This window comes from Cyprinus carpio, chromosome B16 (assembly GCF_018340385.1).
Source record: "Cyprinus carpio isolate SPL01 chromosome B16, ASM1834038v1, whole genome shotgun sequence".
In the NCBI taxonomy this organism is placed as follows: Eukaryota; Metazoa; Chordata; class Actinopteri; order Cypriniformes; family Cyprinidae; genus Cyprinus; species Cyprinus carpio.
This window is the reverse complement of record NC_056612.1, coordinates 30,283,039-30,297,122: the sequence shown is the minus strand read 5'-3', so window position 1 is coordinate 30,297,122 and position 14,084 is coordinate 30,283,039. Positions and strand designations below refer to the sequence as shown.

At 36.5% G+C, this 14,084-nt stretch overlaps 1 protein-coding gene and 1 long non-coding RNA gene across 3 annotated transcripts; one reads left to right on the top strand and one right to left on the bottom strand.

The window, feature by feature from the left end:
- Window positions 1–253: 253 nt before the first annotated feature.
- LOC109081189 (potassium voltage-gated channel subfamily V member 1-like) lies at window positions 254–8,504 on the top strand. The gene is made up of 3 exons (XM_042741849.1): window positions 254–991; window positions 3,087–4,055; window positions 7,819–8,504. The coding sequence occupies exons 2-3, from the start codon at window positions 3,110–3,112 to the stop codon at window positions 8,328–8,330; spliced, it is 1,458 nt and encodes a 485-aa protein (XP_042597783.1). The 5' UTR covers window positions 254–991; window positions 3,087–3,109; the 3' UTR covers window positions 8,331–8,504.
- Window positions 8,215–13,236, bottom strand: LOC122140074. 2 transcript variants are annotated; one of them, XR_006156798.1, is made up of 3 exons: window positions 13,162–13,236; window positions 10,778–10,833; window positions 8,215–8,345 (listed from the first exon to the last, which is right to left on the bottom strand). It is a non-coding gene; the product is annotated as an uncharacterized LOC122140074 (long non-coding RNA). The 2 variants fall into 2 exon arrangements; XR_006156797.1 differs by lacking the exon at window positions 8,215–8,345 and adding an exon at window positions 8,681–8,809.
- Between the last annotated feature and the right edge of the window lie 848 nt (window positions 13,237–14,084).

Below are 14,084 nucleotides of genomic sequence, written 5' to 3'. Positions count from 1 at the left end.
ACAGGAAATGTGTGCACATTATATTTCAGAAATAGTGATAGTATGCTATTCTGACCACAGTCCTCCTGCCACACATTTGTAATCCATCTCACCTGCTGATTCAGTAATTACTCATTAATTAATTAACGCATCATCAGTTATACAATTATGTAGTTATACAATATGCAGGCCTGCAGTGAGATCAGCAATTATCTAATCAAAGTGAATAGATTGTACATTTAATTCCATGTTGCTGTTGTTATTTATATATCCGGTAAAATGAGCACCAGAGGTGTTAAAGAAATGCTCTGTCATGTGCTTTTACATTTTAGGTTTCCTTAAAGCAGGGACTGCCAAACTTTAATAACCCACTTCTCTACACATTCCCCTCACAGAACCCTGTTTGTCAGGCTTTATGCTCTAAAATCGGAGTTTGTAAAGCAACTCGCAGCTGCATGTCCAGTGTCCACACTGTTCATACTACCAAACCATGTACTTTGTTTTGAAATGTGTGGGAAAAGTTATTTGAATCAAGCGTAGGTTTAAGGGCAAAGTTGACCCACCCACGAGGAACGAAGCATAGTTGCTTTCTACGTGCTGCGCGCGCATCCAAGCGTAGATCTCGTGACAGCGAAGGCTTTGATTTTTCCAGACGATTACAACGCGTCTATTTTTTTACTGGTTGTATTAAGTGTCTGGAGTTTGTTGCCTAGCAGCCTGAAAATGTCTTCTTATTGGCTGATAGCTCGCACTCTCTCCAGCGCGTTAAAACGCTTGTGAAAGGTGCACGAGCGCGCTTCAGAACTGTTCCGAACTCTGGTGAACCTGTGAAACCGTGAGCTGCATTGGTTCTTCACTGTCAACATTTTGGAACATTCGGTTTGCATTATGTACTTCAGTTTATCGACAGAGGAGCAACATCTTTTGAAGTGGGAACAGAGTAAAGAGACAGATGGATCCAGCTCACCTCACACAAGCGCACAAGCTTTCAGTGTAGGCTTATAGGCTGAAGGTGGGTGTCCACAGTTACTGTTATTTCTGTATTTTTAGATATTTGTTTGGTATATAAAATTATGCATTAGTTTGTGACTTATGTAAATGCAGTTTTTTTTAAAAATATTCATTTATTTCATATGAATATGAATTTAGAATCTTCAAGACATCACTATCTGTGCACATGAATTTGCGATTAGATTGAGAGATGGGCATTATTTGAATTTTATAAAATAGTAATTTATTGTTGTTACTTCTCTGGATCTAAACATCTTATTTTTGTTCCCTACTGAATATGTTTTACATTGAACTAGATTTTGCTTCTAAATAAAAGCCTGTAGTAGTTTGGACGTTTTTATTTTCAGAATGCTTAGATGAATACTGCTTGTACTTCTACGCTTTCTTTTCTTTTTTTGTCCATCTCAAAGAAGACAATCCTTTCTTTTCCATTGCAATCAATTATCTTAATGTTTTCATGTTGCCAATATGTAAACAAAACAAACACTTAAATCTAAGTTAATTTAAAATCCTAACGTACTTAATATGGTAACATCTATATGGATTGTTTTAAGTCAGAATGTGACTGGACTTACTGAGTTTATTTGGTTACACTAATGAAAGTATTTTTAAGGATCAGATGAGGTATAAACAGCAGTGCTTTTGTTCACTTTTACAGTGGTACAGTACAGTGACAGTGGGTTGCTTTAGTGAATAAAAATAAAACTGCTTGAAACTAAAATCTCCTCTGAAAGGTATTGTTCTCACATTGTGTTCAGATCTCTTTAGTGTCATCCCATGGGATCTTGTTAAAAATGCAGGCTTTAAAATGACCATCTTGACAATATTATAGAGGAGCTTACCAAAGAGAATTAATGATCGCAAGAATAGTACCATTAGTTCAATTAATTAGACAGGCCAGCTAAAATATTTAAATCTCAACGCAGCTTTGAAAAAGTAGGACACTGCCAAAGGCTTCTTTTCCCTCCCACCGTGTCTGATGTCTGCCAGTGATGGTGTAAAAGAGAGAAAAAAAACATTTTCATTAAGGGAATTTGCTCATTCAATACACAGAGCTTTCAATAAGTTGGTATTACACTTAGCATATAATTGTATACACAGACTATCCAAACTGTCATTTTATATCTATTCAAATGCATATGTTAGAATAGTAAGGCAGATGAAGTAGTGTGATTGGATGCTAGATAAAACACACACTATAAGGTTTCATACTACCTGTTTTAAATCCTGGGTCAGTTTAACCCTGAGTTATGAAACTTTCAAGGTGTCTAAGTGAAACAATATGTTGCTTGCATGTTATAGCGAGTGTTTTTAGAAGCAGACAACCACCATAAACTATATCTCGGTGCTTACATCATTAAATATTCATGTGCGTTGTACAATTGTAGAAACTTGCAAAGCTGAAAGTTCCAGGATCTGAAAAAAAGCAAAAGCATTAACTGGAATGATGCAGAGACATTATTATTTTTGCTGCAGGTTTCTGAAGACTTGAAGATATAGTTTACCCAAAAATTAAAATTCTGTCATCATTTACTCACCATTTTTTTATTATGTTTTGTTGATTTCTTCATATTAGTTGTTGTTTTGCAGTAGCTTAAGTTTGTAATGTAGTTTGTGGAGAAAAGATTATTCTGTTGTTGTTCAGTAGTTGTTTGGTGCAGACTGACCTTCAAAGGGATGTACCTGTACTTTAATAATTCTGAATATCAGAATAAGTAAGTCATATAGGTTTGGAAACAGACGAGGGTGAATGATGACAGAATTTCAATTTTAGGGTGAACTAATTCTTTAATATAACCAAATATATTTTGTGCACTATTGTTATCACCATTAACCAATGGTTCACAAATGTACAGTGTGAAATCTAAAAACCTGACTAAAGAATATTTACCAAACCATGATAAACTAACAACAGTGTAAAACATGATAACTCAGTTTTGTTTGCCCATGGTCAAGAAAGACGATTCAAATATGATAAGCTCAAATAGCTGTCAGTTTCATTGTAAATTTAGACCAGCAGCCAAATCCTCATTATTATTGATACTGCTCTTTCCAGTTTGTCATACTAATGCACTTTCCTTCACTGGGTCTCTCAGGGCTCACCGTCACCCAGAACACCATGATTACAGATTCATCAAGTCCAGCAGAGTTCTACGAGGACAACGCATCGCTGCTGTCCTTGGACTCTAGCGTGTTCTTCAGCGAGGCCGCGCTACCGAGCGACGATCAGCTGGACTTCTTCATTATAAATGTTGGAGGCAGCCGCTACATCCTCTCTCAGGAACTGCTGGCCTCTCACCCAGAGACTCGCCTGGGAAAGCTGGCACTCTCCACTCGAGACTCTGCTTTAGATCTGTGCGATGATGCAGATTTCTTGGAGAACGAGTTCTTCTTTGACCGCAACTCGCAGACCTTTCAGTACATCATGAACTTCTACAAGACCGGTCACTTACATGTGCGAGAGGAGCTGTGTGTGATCTCATTCCTTCAGGAGATCGAGTACTGGGGCATCGATGAGCTCCGCATAGACAGCTGTTGCAGGGACAAGTACTACCGTAGGAAAGAGATGAAGGAGTCATTGGATATTCGTAAGGATGCTGATATAATGGACAACGAGGAGGAGGACTTCACTGGTGCTTTGTGCCACGACTTACGGCAACGTCTATGGGACCTTATGGAGAAGCCGGACTCCTCTAAGGCGGCCAAGACGTTTGGGACGCTATCCATGTTCTTTGTGGTGGTGTCCATCATGAACATGGCTCTGATTTCTCTGGACTTCACTATACTTGATGCACCCATCATCTTGGATGCTCTTGAGTACATTTGTATCATTTGGTTCACCGGTGAGCTGGTGCTCAGGTTCATGTGTGTTAGAGATAAGTGTAGATTCAGCAGGAGTGTGGTGAATATCATTGACCTGCTGGCTATTCTGCCCTTCTATGTGACTCTGGCCGTGGAGAGCCTGCATGGAGGATCTACGGAGCTGGAGAACGTTGGACGGGTAGTTCAGGTGCTGCGGCTATTGAGGTTTCTCAGGATGCTTAAACTTGGCCGACACTCCACAGGTGACACACCTATTGAAACTTATCAAATAATCTTAACATATAATCATGCATTACTGGTTGAAAAGTTTAGGGAGATATTTTATGTTTTTGAAAGAAGTCTCTTATGTTCACCAAGGCTGCATTTATTTGATCAGACGTACTGTAAAAACAGTAATACTGCAAAATATTATTACAATTTAAAATAACTGTTTCTTTTTATATATATTTTAAAATGTAATTTATTCCTGTGATGGCAAAGCTGAATTCTCATCGGCCATTACTCCAGTCTTCAGTATCACATGTAATATGCTGATTTGGTGTTTAGGAAAAATGTATTATTATTATTATTATTATTATTATCATCATCAATATGCAATATTTGTTTGAAAATGAATAAATAATAATATTTTTGTGGATAGCATGATAATTGTTTTTTATTTTATTTCATGATTCATTGATGAATAGAAAGTTCAAAAGAACAGCATTTATTTCAAATAGAAATCTTTTGGAACATTATAAATATTTACTGATCAATTTAATGCACCCTTGCTGAAACAAGCAATAATTAAAAAAATAAATAAAAATGCTGACCCTAAACTTTTGAACGGTAGTGGACCTTTTTGAAATGAATGTTGCAAATGTTTAAGGAACAAACTGAAAATGAAGTGATTTACTTAAAGTCTAGCTTTCATTCACACATGCACTGCTGCAAGTTGCACATATTTAAACATAATGTATCAAATGCACCAGGTTTGCCATTGGTACTTTCAAAACACAATTATCAAATTTTAGCAAATTCAAGCAAGGATTCCACTATACCACTATATTCCACAAAAAAAAGCAAAATGGAAAAATAAAAAATTCCACCCAGTACATTTTAATCAAAATGCAGTAAAATCTAATTCAAAACCTGTAATAAATTTATGCATACTTATTTATTAATGAAGATGAAGTAACTGCATTGAAGCTCTGCATATAAAATCATTTACAGTGCCCCCTTCCTGTTTTTTTATTTTATTTATTTTTTGCATGTTTGTCACACTTTAAAGATTCACACTTTATTAATTCTAATAACTTGTTGTGACACCCTTGGCAGCAACAAATGCAAAAAAAGGGTTTGCCGATAACTGGAAAATGAGTCTCTCACATCGCTGTGTAGGAATTTTGGCCCACTCTTCTTTGCAGAATTATTTTAATTCAGCCACATTTGAGGGTTTTCAAGCATGAATGGACTACAGTGTAGGCTAAAACATAAAATCAAGTAGAATAAACAGCACACTGTTCAGCAGTCCACCGGAACATCTGGGCATTTTAACACTCTCTCCTGATGGACTCTCAACCTGGGACATGAAATAATTCATGAAGATTTAAGTCTATTTTTTGGAGAATGGGTAAATTTATTCATCCATTCATATTTTGACAGTATCCCAAGGAGACTTAGAGGAAGATCCTTAGACACACAAACAGTTACTGAGCACAGATTTGTGGCTTTTATCTTGCTTTTTTTGTGGAAGGAAAAACCTCTTTCTAAGATGCAGCCACAAAGTCACAAATAATTAAACAACATGATATGCAAGAGCTAAAAGACAAGGGTACGGTTGGGGAATTTGGTGGGACTGGGGGCTTATCATGCCGACTTCCATGTGGAAATGTAAAATAAGGGAAAACAGAGTTTCATAATTAATCCTTTGGATGGTTCTTTGTCTTTTTTAAAGGAGATAAAGCCATATTTTATTTTGTGGCTAAATAACAGACTGAATTTTCACAGGGTCTCACTATCATTGTTTAGATTTAACACATTTTTAAGCAGACAATGTCAGTTATGTTCTCAGGATAAATATCTGAAGTAAACACTGACAGATAATCAACGAGGGAATTTTCATATCCGTCACATTTTAATAATCGGGTCCCTCTTGTCTACATCATTCTCTGCCCCTCTGAAGGTGTTTATTCTCAGTAGTGGCAAATCTGATCAGAAGACACAAACTAAATGAAAATCAATTTCACGCAGACAGTCCCCATAGTCGTAAACATCAAATATGAGTTGTCTTCAGACAAATATGACATGTAAGTCAAGATGAGAATGGAAATAAATGAAAAAACTAATTCAATATCAATCTTTTGATTGTTCCCCAGTGCATTTTCATTTTCTCAAAATAGAAGCCTAGTTCTTCACAGCCACTCATGTTGACTCCAGCACCTCAGACATGGGTTAAGGGGCCACAAAAGTCAGCATATTAATGACAAAATACAGTTCCTGCTTCTAAAAATAAAAGGACATGCTTTGATACGCACAGTAAGTAGGCTAGGTGTCGACTTTAGATGCTTAATGTTCTGTCTGTAAATGAATTCAGCAAGACAGCTAAAAAAAGAATAAATAAAGCATTTCTCAGGAAGCCGTGCCATTTTGGAGTGTGAAAGGAGTGTGTGCGGCAAGATTCAAACACTGGCAGATGCAAATTAAGAGGTTCTTCTATATGTACTAAAAAAGACATCTAGGCGCTATGGGATCTAACCTATATAAGCTGACACAATGTAAAGCATGCATTCAAAAGGCTCTCTGAAAGCTAGAACAACACTTGAGCAATGTTACTTCATAAAATGCCACTACTGACTTTTGAGTCTACATTAAGTAGTATTTCCAGAAAAGATATCTATAGCCATGCTTTAAAGTTTGAACTTGTTTTGCATATGGAAATCTGTTCAACACAATTTCATCCATCACTAAGAGAAGTTCTCTGTTGAACATGTTACACCCAAAATAAAATCATGCGGTCGGTGATTCGAATTCTGTCAACAGCATCTTAGATGTTAGTAGGTAAAGAAGTAATGATTTGGCATGCAAATCGTCTAGTAAACACTGGCTACACTTCAATTGGTCAGTGGCAAAAGAGGTCAAATATTAAATTGTTTGAGCGTCATGTTAAAAAAAAAATAGATTAACACTTGTAGCTTGATTCTTTGTTACACAGAGTTCAGTGCATTGGGGAATGCTGGCATAAATTAGCTGAAAGTGCCATAAGGTTTTTCCTTCCCTAATTATTTGAGAGGCCTCTCTGTTTTTCTACTATTTTTTAAAGGTTAAAAGTAATTACGTAATTAGGTTAATTACTTGTATTAGTCTCTATCCTCTTGGCATGCAGTAATAATGTTAAAATAAGGGCTGTTAATTTAACACATTTATTTAGTTCATTTAAATAAAAAATAATTATGATTTTTTTTTAAATTAAAGAGTATTAAAAAAAATCACACACCTAACATGCAAATAAAATAACCACTTTATTGCGTTTAAAGTCACTTTTACAATGTCTATTAAATGATTCATTTCATTAATTTCGCAATTATTTGCAGTTCATTTTATTATTTAATATGAATATTCTGTAATTGATTGACAATTCCTTTCTTCTGTGGAACACAAAAGAAAATATTTTTAAAAATGTTGGTAACTTGTTTCCCATTGACTTATGGACAAAAATAAATATATAAATATCAGCATTCTTCAAAATATGTTCTTTTGTGTTCATCAGAAATAAGTGAGTTATACAGGTTTGGAACAACATGAGGGTGAGTAAATTATGACAGAATTTTTGTTTTGGGGTGAACTATCCCAGTGCATCTGTTCAAAATGAAACAAATATTCACATGCCACCAATGTTTTTTTTTCTGAATAGCTATTTGAAAACATGTAAATACTGTTTGACTTCATTTCTTCTCACTGATGAGTTTAACAAACGTGAATAGGCCTATGGATTAAGGAACTTTATGTCCTCATTGTGTGTTCCAGGTCTCAAATCTTTGGGAATGACGATCGCCCAATGCTACGAGGAAGTTGGCCTCCTGATGCTGTTTCTTTCTGTGGGCATTTCCATCTTCGCCACAGTGGAATACGCCATTGAACACGACATGCCTGAGACCACCTTCACAAACGTGCCCAGCGCCTGGTGGTGGGGCACCACATCCATGACCACGGTAGGATATGGAGACATCCGTCCAGAAACGGGGCTAGGAAAGGTGATCGCTTTCATCTGCATCCTATCCGGCATTCTTATCCTCGCACTGCCTATCGCCATCATCAACGATCGGTTCTCTGCCTGCTACTTCACACTTAAAATGAAGGAAGCGGCTCTGCGGCACGGGGAGGCGCTGAAACGACTGACGCGCAGCTCAGCCTCGGATATGTCGGCGATAGGGGTGAACCTGCGGGACGCCTACGCCAGAAGCGTGCTGGAGATGCTGCGGTTGCAGGGGCGAGAGCGAGCCAGCACACGCAGCAGTGCAGGAGATATTTGGTGGTAACAGCAGGCCTGCAAGCTACCGGAGAAAGAGAGACAGATAAAGAACAAGTGAGCAAGAGATGTCTTTTATGGACCACAAGGCCTCATATCATGAGGAATCAAAATTTGCTTTTTCTTTAGAGTTTATTGCATTAGGAAAACATAATGTAACTTGCCTCAAAATAATTGATTTAAATCATACTGCAAAAACAACTGAACGTTCTCATGTTTCTGATGTCACAAACCTAACTTTGCAATTCTGTAACAATCTAATGCAGCTTTGCAAAGTGGCTAAAGTGGTAAAACTGTATTAGAAATGAGTGCAAACCTGCAGATAAAGTGCTGCTGCTCGTTTCACATGCAAATGGGGCATTTCTTAATGTTGCAAAATAATGGAAGTAGCAACAGATCTTTTCTTCCATACTGTGATGTACATCCATTGGGGACTTGGTTCAGTTGTTGACTGGAGAGAGGCAGTTGTACATGCAAACTTGCAGTCAACTGCAAGAAGGAGGCATGGTTTAAAGGTATAGTTCATCCAAAAATAGCAATTCTGTAATCATTTACTCATGCTCATGTTGTTCCAAACCTGCATGACTTTCTTTCTTCTGTGGAATATCAGATTTTTTGAAGAATGTTGGTGGCCAAACAGTTTTGGTTTCTATTGACTTTTATTGCATGGACAAAAAATACAATTGAAGTCAATGGGAACCAAAACTGTGGTTGCTAGCAGTCTTAAAAATATCTTCTTAACAACATGAAGGTGAGTTAATATATGACATTTTGATTAGAGATCACGAGGTCAAAAAAGGTTTAAAAATTAAACATATACATGGATGAATGGTTCACAATAAGATCAATAACATGCATTTAGAAAATAGATAGCTTGATTTTCCATTTTATACCAACTTTAAAAGACAGCAGCAGCAAAAACAGACCATTTAACAGAATAGAAAATGGTCTTAAAAAGTACTAAAACTGTTATTATAAATTACATTTAAAAAAATCTAAATTGTTATTTATAATTTTTGAACCTCAGGGAAAAAATAATTTTAAAGACAAAAGTATATTACAACTTCTTGTAAGGTGAAGAGTGTGATTTTCTTCACAACTAGTGGCACAAAACAGAATTGCAAAAATAAAGACTTTATTAAAAACGGGTTTCACAAACACTGCCATTGGCTGGACAACAGTTAACCCCACCCCAGACTCGCACCATTGGTTGAATCAGTGTTTTTATGCTGCTTAAAAGAACCAGAGCAAATTCACATTCTGACTGAATCAACTTACGAATTGTCTCTGCACATTAAGCTGGGAGAAGTATTTTAACGTGAGATTGCAATCATCAAAATGATTTTTCAACATTACTACATGCCTGTTCTGTTCATCTTTGTGCAACTCACTGATTGTTTATAATACAAGTTGTTTTTACTGTTCCATTTAAAGACATGTAATAAAATCTATGTCTGAATTTTCCCGTTTAGGTTGTTTTTTTAAGGGCTGCATTTACATCAGAGCAACACTTTCTCCCGTGCATATATTTTTCCTGCGACTTGTTGATCCTTTTAAAATATACGATGACCTTGTAAGACCAACAGGTCTGCTCAAAGACACATGACTTATTTGACACATTGCTCTGAAACAGTTGCTCTGAAACAAATCTTAGATTTGCACTGCAGGAACATGTTTTTATATGACAAATATGACATTTAAATGTATAACAAGCCTTTAAAGCCTTTAAAGCCTTTAATCTAAATTTCAGTGAAATTCTTTTTAAGAAAATAGAAGAAATCAGCTTTCATTCAGATCTCCAGATTCATTATTTTCCAAGTAACTAATTCTGTATTGTTTGTGGTAGAGGGATTAATGATATATTATTTTCTAATATATTTTTGGTCCAATCTGCAAAAAAAAAAAAAAAAAAATAGGCAAAAATATCCCATAGATTTCAATAAAGGAAGGAACTGAGACATATCTAGCAACACCCTAGCAACTACCCACATTTTAGTATCATGGAGCCGCATTTTTACATGCAGGAAAAACATGTAAAATTCTAGGTTGAAAATAATCAATAAATGACAAGCATCTGTGTCTGTGAAAAAGACATCACGAGGCTTGCTATCCTAATAAATCCACTGAATCCAAGCTGAATGCTAAATCCACAGCCTGGAGATATGTTGGATTTGTGCTATTTCTATCTCTTGTGCCTTTTGAAAACTTTCCAAATGAACAAGAATACCTCCTCACAATATATCAGACTATGAAAGTCCTTAAATGGTGCTTTGGTTCCTCTAACAGTAGATTGCTCGTCCTGTTCCCAGGACATTTAAGGGATGCTGGCTCAGACTCCTGAAGATGTTAAAATACCATAATGAAGTTTGCAATAACCATCTTAAACGCACCTAAAAATAAGAAGGATTATGACAACCATTATAGTTAGTGTAAGATTTAAAAGTGAAACAGGCTTACTGTGTGTGTCCCGTTTCTGTCAGTAGCAGATTGTTTTCAGCTGGAAAACAAAGGGCCTGCAAAAAAAGTTAATAAATGTCTTAGATTTTAATGAAATGTACAGCAGATAGAAATTTTCTTTGACTTTGTATCATAAGTGAATTGTGCAGCAAGATAAAACAGGTCTTGTTTGAACCTGCAGTTACATAGTAAAAGATCTGCATTTTGCATTTTTTGTGTTTAATATGAAATTGGGAGTTTCATTTTCCAACTACATTCATAAAAGTCTAATTGACTTGATTCATTTGGGACTCAGTCAGAGGAAAACAGCACTCTACTTGCCCTGGTTGAGCTATAAATAGGATGCATTTGAATGTGTTTGAGCTGTGTCTATTCCCTAGGTGACTGACACCTCCCCAACCTGTCCTCCTAGCACCAGAAATTCAGATGCGAGTCCAAGGGGCCTGCATGTAATTAAAGTGAACTGTCTGCCCAGCTGCATTTGTGAATGTGTGTACAGGTCTGTGTGCATGCATGCATGCATGAGTTGAAATGAACAGGGACAAGGCTAAAGCAGAGGGGACATAAAAAACACCAAGGGGAAGTCACTGGTTAAAAAGGTTTGCAGTTACTGTCGTGGCACTAATGTGCTATTTTTCCAGGTCAAAGTGTATAGTGGTTAAAAAAAACATGTATATGGAATACTGAAGTAATGCAATTTGGACAAAAAGTGTAGATTACATTGGGCAAATTAGACTTTTTAGCTTTCAAAAACATTTTAAAAAACCTTACAGACCACAATCATTTAAACGGTAGTGTATTTAAAGCGACAGAATATGCTGAAAGGTCAAAGGTGAAAGTTTGTGACTGGTTGGTAAAGTATGGGTCTAATCTGTGAAAGACTTTTTAATAAAAACAATTTTGTTGGTATTTATAGTGAGTTATTTACAACAAATGGTTCAAAATGACATGTAAACAATATAACGGTTAACCTAATAAAACACGCAATTAGTGCGCACAAACACACACCAGCTCTTCATATACTACTTACAGTATCACTTCAAAGATAACCTATTTTGACTCCTGTGCCACAAACCAGTCTTGAGAAAGAAAACGTTAAGTGTGTTTTCCAAATGCTAATCTTCCAGTCACACAAGCTTCTTTATGGTCCTTTATGTGCCAATGCTACAGCACACCTTTGAAAGCAAAGAAGCAGACATCTTTTAATAAGAGAAGCACTTTTTGAGACTATTTTGACTGAGCACAGAATAATGTCTGAACGACTGTGAGCAGAAGTGTAGCAATTTTCAAATCCTGTCTAGGAAACACTAACCAAATCCCCTGTAAAAAGTGTCTCTGAACAATCACTCTAAAAATGTTCCATTAAAATGTTTCAAGAGCACTGAATTTTACTATAATATGTATGCTTTACTACTAGAGACACCACCACAATTCTAGGGTGTTGTCATTCTACTTTTTTCTAAAATCATTCTAATTGTAAAAGAATAGCAAAGTCGACAGCACAACTATAACGATAAAAAATATTATTTTCAGAATGATTTTTCCAGCTGATGAACAATAAAATTTGACAGTCAGAAGATTTTCCACCTTAAATAGCTTGTGCCCTATGCGCTTGAAATAAGCAGATCATAATTGTGCATTGACGTGGATAATATTATATGTTATTAGTTATCATTCTTGGTGTGAATGGGTCTTAAAAGCATAGTTTTCCAAAAATGAAAATTCAGTCATCCTCATGTCATCCCGTAAGACCTTTGTTCATCTTCAGAGCACAAATTAAGATATTATTTGATGAAACGTCTGAGCTTTCTGACCCCGCATAGACAGCAACACAACTAAACGAGTGTACCATGACACATGCGTGTGGTGCTGCTGATGCTAGAGTCTGACGTAGAACCTGGATGCGCTAAACTTTGTTTACAGGCAGAGCGAGAGCAATCTTGTAAACATGCAACACAGAAGAGAGGAAATTGTTGAATAAAGTCGTTATTTTTGTTTTTTTCTTTGCACACAAAAGGTATTCTCATAGCTTCATAAAATTATGGTTAAACCTCTGATGTCACATAGACTATTTTAATAATGTCTTTACTACTTTTCTGGGTATTGCACATGGTAGTTGCGTTGCTGCCTATGAAGGGTCAGAAAGCTCTCGAATTTCATCAAAAGTATCTTAATTTGTGTTACAAAGATGAACGAAGCTCTTACAGGTTTTGGAATGACATGAGGGTGACTAATTAATGACAGATTTATACATTTTGTGTGAACTATCCCTTTAAGTTTGACTTTAGAAAAGTAACCGTAAACTTCTCTTTTACAAGCTGCATTACATATTAACATTGTGTGCGACTACTAGACACTGCATGGTTATAAAATCATCCGCTCACCTGGTAACCAGGATATCCTTCCTCCATGAAGTCAAGGACACTGGTCAAGCTGTTCTCTTTGATATTGTTACTTGATGGTGTTGATGAAAATGGTCTGCTAAAATGACCTCTGATTCCATGAGGCGTCTCACAACTAGGTCAGGGCGCCTGGGGAGGAGTAAGGGCCGTTCCTGAGAGACAGATGAGCACAAGCTTAGAACAAAGACTAGAAGACAGACTGTTTGTGTAAAGATGTTCAAATACTTATTTAATATTTAAATAATATTTAAGTAATACAAATAATTAACTGGTGATGTATGGTGTATAGGTTTAATTTAAATCAATACCATCTACACAAAAGATTGTCATTTGTATCAACATAGTATGGTAAAGTGTGATCCCATGGATTCCTCTGTAATTTGAGCAGAACTTGAGGGCTGACATGAAAGACTTCTCCGTCTGACTTTTTTCATATGAAAATCCTATTTTGTCCAACTAACTGCCACATCATGACATTCAGTAGTTCAATAGAATGTACAGCTCTCTTCTCTCTTTGCATATTGCGCTCATTAAACAAATTGCCCTTTGGTTCACTTACCTTAATGGCTGAAGATCTTGTTGTTATCGATTTACCATGTTTGTGCAATTGCCCCACTAATTATCCTTGCTCTAAATGGATTTCACATCATCCATGTGGAAGGAAACACAAGCTGGAGCATTAAGGAGAAGTGAAGTAGATCCTCTGTTTGTATAAAAAGCACAGTTTTGCTCAGTTGGAACCTTCATGCACTTGTGCGCCACAGTATTGTGCTCTTTGACTTCTTTAACACCAACCTCCTTCTTCGATCTGAACAAGCCCAGGGCGATGTAGTTGGACGCCCCCACGGTCTTTTGGAGCATAGGCATGGACAGCCAGCATTTTGTGAGGCTTCAGGACTGTACAT